This window comes from Rhineura floridana, chromosome 5 (genome assembly GCF_030035675.1).
Source record: "Rhineura floridana isolate rRhiFlo1 chromosome 5, rRhiFlo1.hap2, whole genome shotgun sequence".
Lineage (NCBI taxonomy): Eukaryota > Metazoa > Chordata > Lepidosauria > Squamata > Rhineuridae > Rhineura > Rhineura floridana.
Window position 1 is genome coordinate 42,145,999 of NC_084484.1, and position 18,552 is coordinate 42,164,550.

At 42.2% G+C, this 18,552-nt stretch overlaps 1 protein-coding gene across 2 annotated transcripts in view; it reads left to right on the forward strand.

Annotated features, from left to right (window-relative positions):
- Positions 1-6,370: 6,370 nt before the first annotated feature.
- Positions 6,371-18,552, forward strand: part of EDNRB (endothelin receptor type B) — a 29,145-nt gene continuing 16,963 nt past the window's right edge. Inside the window, exons 1-2 of one of the 2 annotated variants that reach the window (XM_061626553.1) lie at positions 6,371-6,476; positions 7,829-8,464. In XM_061626553.1, the coding sequence (XP_061482537.1) occupies positions 8,018-8,464 (447 nt within the window). In that variant the 5' untranslated portion in view covers positions 6,371-6,476; positions 7,829-8,017. The remainder of the gene's footprint in view (positions 6,477-7,828; positions 8,465-18,552) is intronic. The other variant, XM_061626554.1, reaches the window with a different exon arrangement.

An 18,552-nucleotide genomic window follows, 5' to 3' on the forward strand; every position in this document is an offset into this window, starting at 1 on the left:
TTAGTGGGCATGCAGGAAGAAGGAGACAGAGGGAAATTCTGCTGCACAAGCGGAAATTCCTGCGCTATGGAACAAGTTTGTTAGATACCACCTGATATCTATGTAGCAAATCATCAAACGAGATCAGAAGAATAGAAGAGCTGCCATACTATAAGCTTTAGGAAGAAAATATTTAGGGTGCATTTAGGGAAAGACTAGCTCAGTGCTAGAGCACATGTTCTGCATGCAAAAGATCCCAGGTTCATTCCCCATCATCTCCAGGCGGTGTTGGGAAAGGCTCCTGTCTAAAACCCTGGCAAGCTGCACCCTGTCAGGACAGACAATAATAAGCTAGACGGAATAGTGGTCTGGCTCAGTATAAGGCAGCTTCCTATGCTGCTATGCTAAATGCACCATCAATTCTAAGGGATCCTAAAGAATGTACAGATAGTATAGAAAAATATTGATTTAGATATGACATATATATGATATCAATATACAATTTAGCCACATGCAATTTAGTGACACTGACTCGCTTGGAAAAGAAAGGATTACTGGAAATGAATGAGTCATTATTATAATCACTCATGTCCAGTAGTGTAGTGGCAAATTCGTAAGTGCAGGGTCCCTTCATCATAGTCATGCCATCCCCTTCACAGCAAACCCCCTCACTTGCTTGCTCTCCATCATCATCTCCACACTCCTCAGTCCTTCTCCTGCAACAACAGATGTCCCAAGGAGCCAGTCAGCATGAAAGGGAAGTGTGTTAGCTACTGAGAAAAATCTTCTCAGTGGCTGACTCACCTCCTTTCACTCTGATTGGCTCCAGTCAACAGTAAAGGACGAGGAAGCATGTTAGAAGACTCTTCTCAGTGGCTAACACACTCCCCTTTCATGCTGATGGCTCATAGGATGCTGGAGACATAGGGACCTGGCTGGGACCCTGCTTCCAAAAAGGTAAGGGGTCTAAGACCCCCAAAACCCTGGACAACTGCAACCCTGCTCATGTCTGTTAGGTTATCCAGTGATCATACATGGATACATTAACTTACCAGTTTTATCAAAATGCTTTCCAACTTGAGTATAGCTACTTGATTCTATATTAATATATGAGTTATGGTTGCATAAAGTTACATAGAATTACATAGGACACTATGTAATATATGTAACCTATATAACTGTATTCTAGAACTATAAAATCATATTTGGAATTCCTCTGCAGTTACCATGGGTGATATGCAATGTTAGTCACTCTTGGAGCAGACCCACTGAAAGTTACTTGATTTCAATAGGTCTGCTCTGAGTATGATTAACATTGGCTATCAGCCTTTGCGGTTTTTCACTTGTATATAATCCACATGTGGACTAAACTGATTTCCATGATCGTGGAAGTATACTGTCTCATACCCAGCATGATGTAAAAATAATAAATCCTTTTTATTTATGCAAAGTATATCTGTAATGCAGCTTGATTTTAGAAAAATAACAAATGAAGCTGGGCATTGTCATAGTAATATCAATACTGGTCATGATTTAGAGCTTGCCTTCGGGGGTCACTTTATGTAAAAACATCATCTGGAGACAGAATTCCTGTTCCAATTTGGCTCAGAAAGTGTTGTCCCTTTTGTACTAAATATAGATGGGTGTACAATGTGCACACTTGCAGCCTGAGCCTTTACCATACAAGGGGAGAAGTAGGTGTAACATCATTATCATGTTTTCTTTCTCAGTGGAAACTAGATTGTGTTATAAGCTCCTTTGATGCCAACAGCCGTACATAGTCATGCCTCAAACTCTGTACTGTGGGAAATAATACATACACAGAGAATCTCCTTTGAAAAATATCTTTAGGTCGTATAGGATTCCTTGTTTAAAAAACAGCACAAGATAATGTATGCACAGCACGTCAAAACCAGTAAGGCTGAAGCCTGACATCCTCATACGTTTGCTGGCTTTCAGCTCCAGTCAGGTCAAAAAAAGGGGGGTCTAGAGACAGTGTGGTGTATTAGTTAAAATGTCGGACTGGGACCTGGGAGACCAGGGTTCAAATCCACACTCGGCTATGAAGCTCCCTGGGTGACCTTGGGCCAGTCGCTGTTTTTCAGCCTAACTTACCTCACAGGGTTGTTGTGAGGAGGGAGAACCATGTTTGCATACCACCTTGAGCTCCTTCAAAGAAAGGTGCAATATAAGTGTAATAATAAGTAAAAATAAAATAAAATAAAAACATAATTTTTGAGCAAAATTTCACAGCGTTGACTTCCTGAACTTTTGACATGTCCAGATTTTGCTTTTTAAAAAGTGATGTTTAAATAAACAGACATATTTATATTTATATTCCCCTTTCCAGTCACAGGGCACCACTGAGCTACAGAATTCACTTCTACAAGATGCTGTGAGAGCCACTAACTTTAGAAAGGGATTAGGCAAATTTTGGGAGGATAAAGCTATCAATGGCTACTAGTGGTGGTGGCAATATGCTACCTCCAGGATCAGAGACAGTATGCTAGGGAACAAGACCTCATGTCCTATATGTGGGCTTCCCATAAGTAGACAGGGCTAGAGGCAGGGAGCCTGTTTCATGTGAACGGGATCTCCCCACCACCACATGATTAAGAACCCTGATCTTCCAGTACAGCAGAGCAGGCTCCCTCCTGAAGACATTTGGCCCCGAACACATATGATTTCCAATCTCCTTGGATGCTTGCAATGCTCCACCCACCTCACTGTTCAGCTGCCACTCAAGCTGAAGATGGAGCTTTTGCAGTCCTCTTTGGACCAACATCAAAAAGGCTGGCAGATCTAGCCAACATGCTGGTGGTGGTTCTCACCCCTGATTTCCATCTTAACAGGTCAGATCCTGCCTGGAATTATTTCTGCAAACAGATTCCTGGAAGCAAACATAGGGCAGAACTACACTTTCAGATTCTACTTCATGTTTTCAAAACCTGGGTACCATCTGGCTTCTCCTTAGCATATGGTTCAGCTGAGGCTCTTTCTTCCTATTTCTTTAATTTAAAATAAATAGACTGTATCAAAAAATGGTTGAATTGTTTATTTAAAGTATATTAATAATTTAGGCTGCAATCATATGATCACTTATTAAAGAGTAAGCTCTATAGAACACAGTGGGACTTCCCAGTAAACATTCATAGGATTACACTGCATCTTTTCTCACTTTCTTAATAGATACTATGGGGGCAGGGATGGTAAACACAATAATTACCAGTACTCTGCCTCAAATTAGCTTTTCCTAGGAAAACTGTTAACCATGCCTTCTTTTTCCCTCTCCACATCCCCTTCGCTTTTTTCTTAGGCTGTTTTACATTGTTGATTTGCAAATCTAAAATGTACAACACTCAGGACTTTTTAGGTGCTTTTACAGCCTGATCCTCCATGTCTTTTTTACTTGAGCTTACATCCAAGTAAATATGCAGCCTCAAGAAATAATACATAATGATGATAACACCTAAATATCTAGGAATATTTAGGGCATACACCAATGAAAGCCAAACACAACCCTTTTCCAGCATTTAAAAAATCAGCACTATAACATATGAAGACATTAAAGCATTTCTAATGGTTTTCCTAGACATCTTTGTATATACAATTAGTAGCCCAGCAGAATAACAAAAGGCTCCCCCCCTATTAAGTTTCTATGCCTGTGCCAGCACAGCTCTGAATCACATTGTGATAGTACATGTCTCTACACTTAGGTCTCTTCCGCAATGTTTGTAAAGCATATGTCCTCAGCTCTCTGTCACAGCTTTGCCCAAGTTTGTGAGCTAGAGCTTATATTACTTCTTTGCATTGACAAGTGGCTAAAACAAAAAAGTAACCTGATTCATCTCAAATGAGGTTTGACACTTCAAATAAAGGATGCTACCAAAGACTTCACAGAACTTGCATGAGGGTGCATTGATCCCTTATATAATCCCACTCCATTTGTTGAAGGACCAGTTCATGGCTCCCTCTGAAGAGTACGGTGCAATTTGCACCCTCACACGTGGTCCCTCTTGATAGAAGTTAATCCCCCCATGACTACTTTTGCTCCCCAGAAAACATAACCTCCAAATGCAGATTTTTTACTTTACAGGAGTAATGGGAGTTAACTGCAATCATTCACCTATATGGGAGAAAGCATATGATTTGGGTTGGGTACATGCAGTGGTATCATTAGGGCAGGACTCTGGGGCAGATGTCCAGGGCCCCACTCAGCAGGATGAGCAAGACGGGCCCCAAACACAACAGGGCTGGTTTACCACATTTTGAAGTACGTGACATAATACACATTACCTTCCAAAGTCTATTAAATCCAGAGTCTAACATTAGGACCACTGCATGTTTGCACACAGCACATATGCTAGCTGCTGGCTAGGGAAGCAAATTTGCTGCCGCTGGACACCTGACAGAGACTGAAGGTGCACTGAATTAACTAAAGGGAAGCCCTGCTGTTGATGCTACAGGATTCCAAACAAACAAACAAAACATACTTCCAGAATAAGCATATCAATATACAGTATGTGCAACTTGTTGAACACGTAACTTTAAACACACAGAACTTTACACATTTCAGTGTCCTGAGGACGAGATTGGGGGGGGAGAGCAAATCAAGGCCTGTTATTACCAACTGTATAATTGGGGTGGGTGGTTCTACTATAAAATTGTTGTAAGCTTTTCAGTCTACTATATATTTTGGAAAGTGGTTTGTTTGTCTATTCACGATCTTAAGATATCATAACCAAATTTTGCATTATGGTTCCTGAAATAAAGGAGCAGGTTTTCGTCTGTGTTTGGATACCACTGGACACCATTTTGAATCAAGATGGTGGTCTGAACCTTTCACAACTGCACTGAATTGTAACCACTGATTTCAAAACAGCACTAATCTTTTTGGTTGCTTAGAATCCCCAAGCAGCACCAGGTACGAGGCTACTAGCACAAGATAAAAAAACAAAGATAAATTCCGTATGGCTGGTGCTGTTACCTGTATCTTGTCAGTGTACGTCAGCACTGTGTCACATTTTGGATGACTGATGTAGTTACTTCCCACTACTAGTAATGTATGCTGTTGCCAAATAATATATAGGAAATTGGTCTTGCCATAGTGGAGGTCCTTGCATTGTTCAAGACTTAGCCACACAAGTTGTAGCTGCAATTAAAAGATTTCCCGCAATCTCTTGAACAGGTTCAATATGACCAGGAAAAATGAATTATTTATTGAAATTACTTTGTTCACATACACAGCCTGTGCAACTGGAACTCTCAAAACTAAGTCCCCCTAATGATGTTCAGAACAGGAATTTTTAAGTCGAGATCCTTAACCTAAACAGGAAATTCAGCAGTCTGCACACCTCTGAATTTCTTATGAATTCATTCCAAAACTGGAATCAGTAAGGAAGAGCCAAACAACACATTAATCATATAATTATGTACAACTTTAGCACAACCTTTGCCAACCTGGTGCCCTCCAGATATTTTGGACTACAACTCTCATCAGCCCTAGCCAACACAGCCATGCTTGCTGGGGCTGATGGGAGTTATAATCCACAACAACTTGTCATCAAAGATGCTGGAGGGCGTAATCAAGAGCTTTTCTCCAGAGTTGCCTCACCCCCGCTACCCAGCTGTGGATGGAGCTTCATTTCACAGTGATACTATTCTCCCGATTGGCTGTATTTGTAAGGGCGTAACATTATGAAGTTGGCATTCTTTCAATACCATGGGAAATCTGCTTTCCATACCCTGGCAGACTTGACCACTAATACAACTTGTAGCAGGAATCAGCAATTGGTGCCTCTGGGCCAAATTTACTCCCCTGGGGAGTGGTTCCCAATCACCAATCCAGAGGCAGGAGGAGTGTAGAACCCAACCAGCTCACCATCTCTGATACCCTGTGTGGTGTAATGACTAGTATCTTGATGAAGGCCAGAGAGACCTGGGTTCAAATCTCCACTTAGCCATGAAGCTCTCTGGGTGATCTTGGGCCAGGCACCGACTCTTAATCTAACCTACTGGCAGTGGCTCTATAGGGTTTTAAGCAAGGAACCGGGGATTGAACCTGGGACCTTCTGCAGGCAACGCAGATGTTCTACTACTGAGCCTTCTTTTCTCAGACTGTATTATTTGCATAAGTCTGCATAATTTTACAGCCAGATTCTCTCTCTTTCTTTTTCCTTCTTCCCCATGTTGCAGAGGGACCCTGTTACATGTCTCTGCTAACAGGAAACTTTGGGCTGATGCTCTCCAGGCCTTTAAAGCTGACAGTGGGAAAGGTTGTTGGTTTGGGGGAAGGAGTGGGTGGAGTTTAGCAATGACTGATGGAAAAGACACAAGTGGGTTTTAAAAAAATTGGGGAGACAGCACATTCTGCTATCAAAACCCTGTAGTGTAGTGACCAGGCAAGCAGTGTGCAGACAGCCTATCTCAAGCAGGAAAGGGCTTCCTTGGGCACTGGGAACTATATCAACCACTCTTCTGCTTGGCCAATTTGCAAGGTAAAGATTAATTTCATGCCAGTTAAAAATAAATGTGTGCTTTTACCTGAAAACTAGAAAATATCTCTTTTTAATTTTTATTTCTCATTTTAATTTTTGTTTCTTAAAGTCTCATAATGAAACCTTATTTAGAAGTAGGCTAATGGAAAGAAATGGGGCTTGATTTGATTCCACAAACTGTTTTGAGTCAAAGGGTGAACATGTAATTTTTATTTGTATTTTTTTCAGCAATACCTCTTAACACTCAAGTTTCTTCGTGGCATACAATAAGATTACAAAAGATACAATAATGAAAAAAAAGCAGAATCGGCCACTGGTTGCACAGAAACACTGAGCCTAATAACTAAATTCTGGAAGAGTTAATTTAAGGACACAAAGCAAAATACCATATGCTCTTTGTGTCTGCACTTACTTAAATGTTCCCTTCCATTTTACCTGTAAATGTCATTGCTATCATAAGCTTATCCCCTGAGCTGAGTAAGAATGTTTTAGAGAGTGCTTCTTGGCTGTTACTAATAAACACTGTTTTCCATTTATTTTTATTTTGGTTTTTATACAGTACTTTTACTGATTTGTGTGTGGGATCCTTTTTGTGAGCCATCTTTAGTGTCTCATAATTTGAGGCAGAATGGCCAGAGAAAAAATTGAAATAAGTATGCCCAAAAGAACAGCAATGGAGATTGCAATACAAAACATCCCTTAAAGGTGTGGGGAAGTGATTATGTGAGTAAAGAAAGGGTGGAATTTAAACGTGAGACACTTCCTAGTATATAGTTAATAAATAATCCATCACGCACATTGTTTCCTGTTTGGTGCGTGCGTGCTCTTATTAGGATGCAATCCTTTACCCACTTACCTGGAAGCAAATCACACTGAACTCAACTGGACTTGATTCTTAAAACTGGTATATATCACAGTTGGCTGTGAATCGACCCAAGATAAGTACACTTTCGATCCCTAAACAACACCAACAAATTAATACTTTGTTTTCCATGGACTTTACCGAATGTTTTGTGGGGCTTTGATGTCTCCCTCTAGTAATGATCACTGACAGAGATCCCCTACCTAGTAAGAGATTACGCTAGTCATGGTTCAACCTTGTATTTAGCTTCGTCTATTCCACTACAGTGTAGTAAAACTGCAACGATTATTTTAAAAGCTGTGGGAGAAGCGGCGACCCCGGGTTTATCCACCTCGGTGTTGTTGTTGTTTTTCTTTCTTCAAAACTGGCTTTTTGCCTGAGGAAAGATCAAAGCAGAGTGTAATAGTAACAAGGCTGGGCTTTACCCGGGAAACGACGCTCGTTTGGCTCGAATATTCATTCTCTTTTTCCCCTCCCACTTCTTTCTGAGTTTCCCGACGGCGCGCAACGCTGGGATCAGCAGACGGCTCGCTCAGGGTGGGCGCACGTGCTTTGGGCTGACTGGGATTGGCTGAAGCGGGGATCGGCGGGCGCTGCCACCTAGAGGGGTTCCCCGGTGGCTTGTTCTCCCCCACACTTTCGATTCCAGGTGGCGTTTCTGTCTCTTCGGGTAGCGATCATGGGTCGGTGCAGGCTGGGAAAGCTCTTGATCCTGGCTATTTTGCTGAGCTGCGGCGGAGCGTTGGAACACAGCGAATCTCCGCAGCGCCTGGAAGGTACAGCCGAGCGCAGCCCCGCTCCTGCCTGGATAAGCATCGCCCCGACCGCAAGACTACAGGAAGATAAAAGGAGTTCCAACGTCTCCAAGCCGGCGGCGCCTGGTAAGGGTGGCCGAGCGTCGTACCCGATGTGCACCGGGAGATTGGAGACGGCGGAGACGTTCAAATATATCAACACGGTGGTGGCTTGCGTGGTCTTCGTGCTGGGCATCATCGGCAACTCCACGTTGCTCAGGATCATCTACAAGAACAAATGCATGAGAAACGGGCCCAACATCCTCATCGCCAGCCTGGCGCTGGGGGACCTGCTTCTTATCATCATTGACATCCCTATCAATTTGTACAAGGTAAGCGGCGGCAGACATCGAGGCGCTTGGTAGTGGCAGGGGGAAGAGGAGCGGCCATAAGCCAGATCCGAGCAGGGGAACTCAGGTGGTTTGTTTTTTCCCCTTCAAAGATACTGGGCCTTAATAGGAACTCGCCCTGAAATCTATTTTCAGTGCCTCCGGCACAGTGCCTAAAACGAAATATGCCTCTGAACATGTGCAGACTGCATTGTAGCCATTACTCATTAGGCAGGCCCGTCCCATTCATATTTGGCATTGAAGGGAGAGAGCTTCTCAGGCAAAGAATTGGAGAATCCACACACAGGCATCTTTATTTTAGAAACAGAATAATAGTTTAAATAGAATAACAGTGCAGTCCTGTACATGTTTACTCAGAATTAAGTTCCATTGTGTTTATTGAGGTGTACTGTCAAGTAAGTGTGCACAGGATTTCAGCCTAAACCTTTTAAAGATTCTCAATCATCACACATAAAACCATTAGGCTTTAAAAAGAAAGTACATGGTTAAGGGTTACCAAGTAGCTCAAAACTAACGTGCCCAGAAGAGCTAGTTATCACTTTCTACAGTGAGAGGTGCTTAAGCTTACTCAAAGATTATACCCTCAGCCTTGGAATCTCTTTTGTCTAATGATAGATATGTTGGAGTTGACTGCACGTAGTAGTAAGAAAAATTAACTCTGCACATGCTCAAATGCATTCTTTTTTTACTATCTCTTCATGGGTTTTAGTTTTGAACACAGGTGTTGAAAACTAGTTTCTGAGTCCTACTAAGAGTTGCCTGCCTTAGGCTGCAATCCTATGCACACTTTCTTGGGTGTAAGTCCCATTAAACTCCGTGGGGCCTACCTCTTAGTAGATGTGCACAGGACTGAACTGAAACTGGAGTGCATCTAATGAAGTATACAGAAACAATGCACTTCTCATGGCCCTATGGTTAGAGTGTTGGACTATGACCTGGGAGACCAGGGATCAAGTCCCCACACAGCCATGAAGCTCACTGGGTGACCTTGGGCCAGTCACTGCCTCTCAGTCTAAGAGGAAGGCAATGGTAAATCCCCTCTGAATACCGCTTGCCATGAAAGCCCTATTTCTAGGGTTGCCATAAGTCGGAATCGAAGGCAGGCCATTTCCATTTTTTGACTTCACAATCAGAAACTCATCTGGGACATGGTGGTGGATGACTCCATCAATGTAACTATTGCAATTTAAGAGTGCTTAACTGTGGTTGGATTGTGTTCACATTATATTTCAAATTGTGCAGAACAGGCCTGAGGAACTTGCTGCTGTCAGACTGAATAATGTGAATATTCATACTGAATAGCCACTTCGGGGATTTTATGAAAGGGCATAGCATAAACTTATAAAATTAAGATAAATAATTGATTACCAATGGTTTGATTGTGTGAGCTATGTCCCTTCAAGTCGATTACGACTTATGGCAACCCTATGTATCAGCGACCTCCAATAGCATTTGTTATAAACCACCTGGTTCAGATCTTGTAAGTTCAGGTCTGTGGCTTCCTTTATGGAATCAATCCATCTCTTGTTTGGTCTTCCTCTTTTTCTACTCCTTTCTGTTTTCCCCAGCATTATTGTCTTTTCTAGTGAATCATGTCTTCTCATTATGTGTCCAAAGTATGATAACCTCAGTTACTTCATCTTAGCTTCTAGTGATAGTTCTGGTGTAATTTGTTCTAACATCCAATTATTTGTCTTTTTCGCAGTCCATGGTATCCACAAAACTCTCCTCCAACACCACATTTCAAAGAAGTTGCTTTTTCTCTTACCCACTTTTTTAACTGTCCAACTTTCACATCCATAAATAGAGATCGAGAATACCATGGTCTGAATGATCCTGACTTTAGTGTTCAGTGATACATCTTTGCATTTGAGGATCTTTTCTAGTTCTCTCATAGCTGCCCTCCCCAGTCCTAGCCTTCTTCTGATTTCTTGACTATTGGCTCCATTTTGGATAATGACTGCTCCAAGATACTGATAATCCTTGACATGTTCAGTGTCCTCATTATCAACTTTGAAGTTACATAAATCTTCTGTTGTCATTACTTTAGTCTTCTTGACGTTCAGCTGTAGTCCTGCTTTTGTGCTTTCCTCTTTAACTTTCATCAGCATTCGTTTCAAATCATTCCTGGTTTCTGCTAGCAGTATGGTATCATCTGCATATCTTAAATTATTGATATTTCTCCCTTTAATTTTCACATCTCCTTCATCTTGGTCCAATCCCACTTTCCGTATGGATGGTTTGAGAGCCTTTTTTAAAAAAGAAAAAAAGAAAAAAAAGAAATGCATAGAAAACAGAAATATCAGGGAATGTGATTTCAGAAGCTCAAGTTATTCTTAGCTAAGCTTGGGCTGCAATCCTAAGAACATAAGAACATAAGAAGAGCCTGCTGGATCAGGCCAGTGGCCCATCTAGTCCAGCATCCTGTTCTCACAGTGGCCAACCAGGTGCCTGGGGGAAGCCCGCAAGTAGGACCCGAGTGCAAGAACACTCTCCCCTCCTGAGGCTTCTGGCAACTGGTTTTCAGAAGCATGCTGCCTCTGACTAGGGTGGCAGAGCACAGCCATCATGGCTAGTAGCCATTGATAGCCCTGTCCTCCATGAATTTGTCTAATCTTCTTTTAAAGCCATCCAAGCTGGTGGCCATTACTGCATCTTGTGGGAGCAAATTCCATAGTTTAACTATGCGCTGAGTAAAGAAGTACTTCCTTTTGTCTGTCCTGAATCTTCCAACATTCAGCTTCTTTGAATGTCCATGAGTTCTAGTATTATGAGAGAGGGAGAAGAACTTTTCTCTATCCACTTTCTCAATGCCATGCATAATTTTATACACTTCTATCATGTCTCCTCTGACCCGCCTTTTCTCTAAACTAAAAAGCCCCAAATGCTGCAACCTTTCCTCGTAAGGGAGTCGCTCCATCCCCTTGATCATTCTGGTTGCCCGCTTCTGAACCTTTTCCAACTCTATAATATCCTTTTTGAGATGAGGCGACCAGAACTGTACACAGTATTCCAAATGCGGCCGCACCATAGATTTATACAACGGCATTATGATATCGGCTGTTTTATTTTCAATACCTTTCCTAATTATCGCTAGCATGGAATTTGCCTTTTTCACAGCTGCTGCACACTGGGTCGACATTTTCATCGTGCTGTCCACTACAGCCCCGAGGTCTCTCTCCTGGTTGGTCACCGCCAGTTCAGACCCCATGAGCGTATATGTGAAATTAAGAAATTTTGCTCCAATATGCATAATTTTACACTTGTTTATATTGAATTGCATTTGCCATTTTTCCACCCATTCACTCAGTTTGGAGAGGTCTTTTTGGAGCTCTTCGCAATCCCTTTTTGTTTTAACAACCCTGAACAATTTAGTGTCATCAGCAAACTTGGCCACTTCACTGCTCACTCCTAATTCTAGGTCATTAATGAACAAGTTGAAAAGTACAGGTCCCAATACCGATCCTTGAGGGACTCCACTTTCTACAGCCCTCCATTGGGAGAACTGTCCGTTTATTCCTACTCTCTGCTTTCTGCTTCTTAACCAATTCCTTATCCACAAGAGGACCTCTCCTCTTATTCCATGACTGCTAAGCTTCCTCAGAAGCCTTTGGTGAGGTACCTTGTCAAACGCTTTTTGAAAGTCTAAGTACACTATGTCCACTGGATCACCTCTATCTATATGCTTGTTGACACTCTCAAAGAATTCTAATAGGTTACTGAGACAGGACTTTCCCTTGCAGAAGCCATGCTGGCTCTGCTTCAGCAAGGCTTGTTCTTCTATGTGCTTAGTTAATCTAGCTTTAATAATACTTTCTACCAGTTTTCCAGGGACAGAAGTTAAGCTAAGTGGCCTGTAATTTCCGGGATCCCCTCTGGATCCCTTTTTGAAGATTGGCGTTACATTTGCCACTTTCCAGTCCTCAGGCACGGAGGAGGACCCAAGGGACAAGTTACATATTTTAGTTAGCAGATCAGCAATTTCACATTTGAGTTCTTTGAGAACTCTCGGGTGGATGCCATCCGGGCCCGGTGATTTGTCAGTTTTTATATTGTCCATTAAGCTTAGAACTTCCTCTCTCGTTACCACTATTTGTCTCAGTTCCTCAGAATCCCTTCCTGCAAATGTTAGTTCAGGTTCAGGGATCTGCCCTATATCTTCCACTGTGAAGACAGATGCAAAGAATTCATTTAGCTTCTCTGCAATCTCCTTATCGTTCTTTAGTACACCTTTGACTCCCTTATCATCCAAGGGTCCAATTGTCTCCCTAGATGGTCTCCTGCTTTGAATGTATTTATAGAATTTTTTGTTGTTGGTTTTTATGTGCTTAGCAATGTGCTCCTCAAATTCTTTTTTAGCATCCCTTATTGTCTTCTTGCATTTATTTTGCCAGAGTTTGTGTTCTTTTTTATTTTCTCCATTCGGACAAGACTTCCATTTTCTGAAGGAAGACTTTTTGCCTCTAAGAGCTTCCTTGACTTTGCTCATTAACCATGCTGGCATCTTCTTGGCCCTGGCGGTACCTTTTCTGATCTGTGGTATGCACTCCAGTTGAGCTTCTAATATAGTGTTTTTAAACAACTAACCCCTCTTAACCAGGAGTAAGCCCCATTGCACTCCATAGGACTTATTTCTATGTAGACTGGTCAAGATTGCACTGTTACACAGCCTTACCTGGTGCTTCCAGACAAAGAAGGTGATTTGCTGAGACTGGACTACTCTTGTTAATACCCAGCATGTAGCAACAGCTAATTTGAAGAATTAGAGGCTGGGGTTTGCTTCATGTCAGGTTGGTTACCTTTGGGGGGCTCAATAAGACATGTTCACTTGGTCAGATTGGCTAGTGTCTTGAGGAGAGGCGACAAGCTTTGAGGCATGTGAACTGACTCATTTGCTCAAGTCAATTATGATCCCAGCAGTTTCAACTGTTTTTACACTGGAGAGAGTTGCATTTATTTATTTATTATTTCATTTATACCCCGCCTTTCGTTTTCATGATTGAAACCCAAGGCAGCTTACATATGGTTCCCTGGCGGTCTCCCATCCAGGCACTGACCAGACCTGACCCTGCTTAGCTTCAGCAGGGTGCTGGCCTTATGTGCCTTCAGACCATAGCCTGGGACCAACGTTTTGAACGATCCTGCTTTGTGGCAGTTGCATTTTATCAATTTATCATCTTGTTTTATGATTTTCTGATCCTATTCAGTGTTGAGAATCTGTAATTACTAACTAATCCAGATCTGGCTGCAATAGTATAAATTATGCTGATGCACTGGCCTCTGGCCTGACCCCTTATTCTTACGATCTTACATAGACTAATCCAGGTGTGGGGGAACTTTGGCCCTCCAGATGTTGCTGAACTGCAGTTTTCATCATCCTTGGCTATTGGCCATGCTTGCTGGGGCTGGTGGGAGTTGTATTTCAGCAACATCTGGAGGGCCAAAGGTTCCGACACCTGCCATAGGCCTTCAGAATCTATAACGTTTGGGACTGAGCCAGAATGATACTATGCATATCTCTTGGCCAAACAACTCTTCAAAAATGTGCTTCTGAAGCCCTTTCTGTTCCAGCTGGTGGTACTGGACAGTCTGGTTGATTCATGCCAGCCCTTGATGCGATATATGGATCCTCACTGCACGTACAGAAGCAGTATGACTGATCACAGGGACCATTTCGGCCACCAATCTAAACTTGTTAGTTTTGTTCCTGCTCCCAACCCTCCCTATTTGATAGAGATTTTAGGGACATGCAGAAAAGTCCCAACCAGCCAACCAGCTTCCTGTGCAACAGCATCCTATTTCCCAACCCATCCTGAACATGCGTTTCAATAGTTGCCCTTGTTTCTTTTGCAGTAGTTGAGTTCCCAGAATTTCAAGTCAGCTTTGCTTGATAGCTGACACTTAGCATTCTTTGTCAAATAAAATTAACATTTTCATTGTCACAGATAACATGCATATCTGTCTGACCCTGCCGTGACGCCCTAGTATTTAGTGCCAGTGGCATGTTGAATTTCCTGTACAAAAGAGCTTTGACTTGCATAGCTTGTGAATTCCACCCCCATTGGCTTCCCTTTGCTGCAAAGCTTATTCAGAAGTGTAGCAAAAGCAGCGCCACCTTCAGTGCATGCACTTTCCTATGGTAGAGACTAAGGAATGAAAGCCTTAGGCAAAGGAAGAGCTTATCATACAACAGAGTCGTAGACATGAAAGGGACCTCCAAGGTCATCTAGTTCAACCTCCTGCTGCTGATGATGCAGGAAATCTGCCGCTACAGCATCCCTCATAGGTGGCCATCCAATCCAACTTATGCCTCTGAGGTGTCAGCTCCCCTTCTGGTGTGGTGCTTTTAGTACGTTAGTATAATAGCTGCCCTGGGCTCCTACTGGGAGAAAGGGCAGGATATAAATCTAATAAATAAATGAATGAATAGTATTTTGAGTGAATGACCTTCTCTCCCCCCCCAAGACATTAGCAGAGGAAGCAACTTTGAAGGAAGCCCTTCTAAACACTTCCATGTTTCTCCTGAACAAAGTTTGGAATGAGAAGCGGCTGGTTGAAGATTGCTATTTTTGCCAAACTGCAACTTTCTGGTAAACCCATCATTTGCATCTTCCTGCAAAGTGGTGAGGATTTTTACCATAGTTCTACACCAGAGGTGGGGAACGTTTCCAGCCCAAGGGTTCCCTTCTGGACAGCCTTCAAGGGCTGTATGCTGATGTTGGGCAGGGAGAGAGACAGAAGTGGACAGAGCAACAGATGTGACTTTTGTACAGTAGGCTACTTTCCAGCCAGGCAAAAGTCAGAGGCTTCTACACACGCACACCATCCCTCTCCATCCAAGCAAGGAATAGGTGTTATCACAGTTTAAGGATACATTCCACCTAGGCAAAAGCACTTAAAGATGGCATTGATCAGTACCAAGGAGAAATGTGGCCTGGGAAGCATCCTGAGGACTAGATAGAGATTAAAGGCCACTTCTGGCCTCAGCGCTTGAGGTTCCCCATCCCTGTTCTACAGCTTAGAAAAGGGATGGGGAATCTCTGGCCCTCCAGATGTTGTTGGACTACAGCTCCCATCATCCCTTACCATTGGTCATGCTGGCTGGGGCTGATGGGAGCTTGCATCCAACAACATTTGAAAGGCCATATGTTCCCTATCCCTCTCGTAGGGTTGTATTCAACCAAGACTAACTAAATCAAAATAGACCCACCGAAATGAATGAACCTAAATTAGTCATGTCTGTTAACTTCACTGGATGTACTGAGTAGGACTAGCATTGAATTCCACCTTTGAAACTGGAAGAATCAAAGAAGTAGTACAATTCTCCTTATTGCTTGGCGGGATGATATAGAGAACCCATACATATTGTCAAACCACCCCAAAACAGCTGGCTTACAAATGATTAAATAGATACCATGGTTAAGGCTGAAATCGTATAACACTTGTATAAATTCAATGGGATTTCCATATGCTTTGAACATAAGAAGAGCCTGCTGGATCAGGCCAGTGGCCCATCTAGTCCAGCATCCTGTTCTCACAGTGGCCAACCAGGTGCCTGGGGGAAGCCCGCAAGCAGGACCCGAGTGCAAGAACACTCTCCCCTCCTGAGGCTTCTGGCAATTGGTTTTCAGAAACATACTGCCTCGGACTAGGGTGGCAGAACACAGCCATCACGGCTAGTAGCCATTGATAGTCCTGTCCTCCATGAGTTTGTCTAATCTTCTTTTAAAGCCATCCAAGCTGGTGGCCATTACTGCATCTTGTGGGAGCAAATTCCATAGTTTAACTATGCGCTGAGTAAAGAAATACTTCCTGGTTTGATCGTTGCAATTACTGAGAATCTTAATAAGGTAGCGCTTGCACTATCAGTTATGCCGTTATTCTTTTGATTTGCATAAATTATAGAATCCCAGGTTTTGCAATGATAGCTTTCATGGTGTAAGAGTTATATCAAGTACCTGTTTTCAACCATCTGTCTTCATAAGATGATGGACTTGTAATCCCATTGGATGGCTTGGATTCATCTGGTTACATTTCCTATAATGGTTGAAGAGGATAAAACAGGATCAGCCAGACCTGTTTTGCAGGTGTCACATTTGTAATTTAAATGGGAGGGTTGTGGCTGGCATTCAGATTACATATGGAAATGTGTATGGCCCTCTTTACATATACTTGGGCAACATAGCTGCTGTCTCCTTTGCAATTGTTCCGATGTCACTCCCAGGCATCTATAAAACCTGATAACCATGTGCTTGGGCTTCCTGTCATGTTTGTATAGCAGGCAGACAACAGAGGTGTGGTTGAGCTTATATGCCATCCATGCCTAAATAGCATGTAAGCATGCAATGAAGCTCAGCCACATGGCTAAAAGGTTTTATACATTCCTGAAAGCCCAACTATGTGGCCAGAATATTTTATACAGTCCTGGGAGCAATGTAAGAGAAACTGCATAGGTGGTGGCAACCATCTTACCCTGGTCTACCTAAAAGGAGTTCTCTATCAGCATACTGATTGACTTCTAGATTTTTTTGCACCATAAATATGCCCTTTGATGTTAATCCTCTTTGGTTTCTGTATACATACCCAAATCACTGCAGCCATCTCTGAGAAGAACCAAGCCACTTGGTAGGTCTACACATTCCTTGTTGCTGATATTATCTTACCAGGAAATGCCAAGATGATAAACTGTGAGGGTCCAGCCACTTTGTTATCTCAGCCTATAGTGGTCAACCGGTTCTAGTTGCTGTTGCTACACACGTTACTTCTTCTCCCCAGCAATTTGACTTGGGTTTGAGAAGTCCAGGTCACTAGTATGCTGTTGGAAAGTATGTATGGAAGTATCCATAGGCAGAATCCTAAAAGCAATAACTTTTGTTTTAAAGAAAAGAAACTTCTGTCAGTCATGGCAATGAAATAATTATGGAAAAATCTTTAACTATTTTAATTTGTATGGTTTATTCAAGCCATGAAACTTGAGTTTGGGGGATTTGCAGACCACTCTGGGCCTCAGTTCAGTGCGCAGTTAGCTCTGCTTCAGTGCCATTCATCCTAACAGAATTTAAATGTGCTTATTTATGCACTGAATTGTGGGCTTTGCCCGTTACCTACAATCATGTTATGGGTGATATATTTGACTCAGCTTTTTCCAGAGCCAGATATCCACACAAATGTATCAACCAGGACAGTTCTTCCTCTGTCATGTCTCAATCTTATCACCCACACAGATAAGCCACATCCAAGCCATTGTCCTCTTATTGTGGACTGATTCAGTTCCTCATTATGCATGTGGCTGGGAAGAAGGATCAAATAGACTATATTTGTCTTACCACTTCAATCCCTCTGGAATTTACAGTTTTCTGTAGTCCACTGCATGAAACAAATTCTTGCTTTTAAATACCTCAATTGCATCTTCTCCTCATCAAATTTAATATGCATTCAGGTCAGTAGCCTTTGCCAGCTTTTTAATCCAGCCTGCAAGCTTTGGCTTAGGTGGCAATCTAGTACAGGTCTACTCAGAAGTAATCTCCATTGGGTTCAATGGGACTTACTCCCAGGTAAATGTGCATTGGATTGCAGCCTTAATCGGTATGTTAACCAATTAAAGTTTTAGTAAATGCATTAATCTGTGAGAGCCAATTTTAATAAATGGGCTGAACTTGAAAGGCACTGTTTTTGCATTTTTGAGACTTTTAGTTCTGGCACCATGACACTGTATTAGGACATGAAAATAAAAATATTAAAGACAGTCCACATAACAATGAGTGATAGTTTTTGTCTAATAACTTGTATGTTACCTCATATGTCCGTCAATATGTCAAAAAGGCACCTATATTGGCACTTTGGTTACAAGCTCATTTTAAAAATTCAATCAGTAGGTAGATTATTAATCCAATTAAAAATGTCGGTTGACAGTCTTTATCTGTCTTCTGTCTATCTATCCATTCGTTTATCTACCCATATATCACAAACTTTCTTCCAAGGAGTTCAGAGAAGCATACATAGAATTATCCCATTTTAATCTCCTGTTGTTGAGATTGAGTGTCTTATGGAGACATTCTAAGTATTAAACA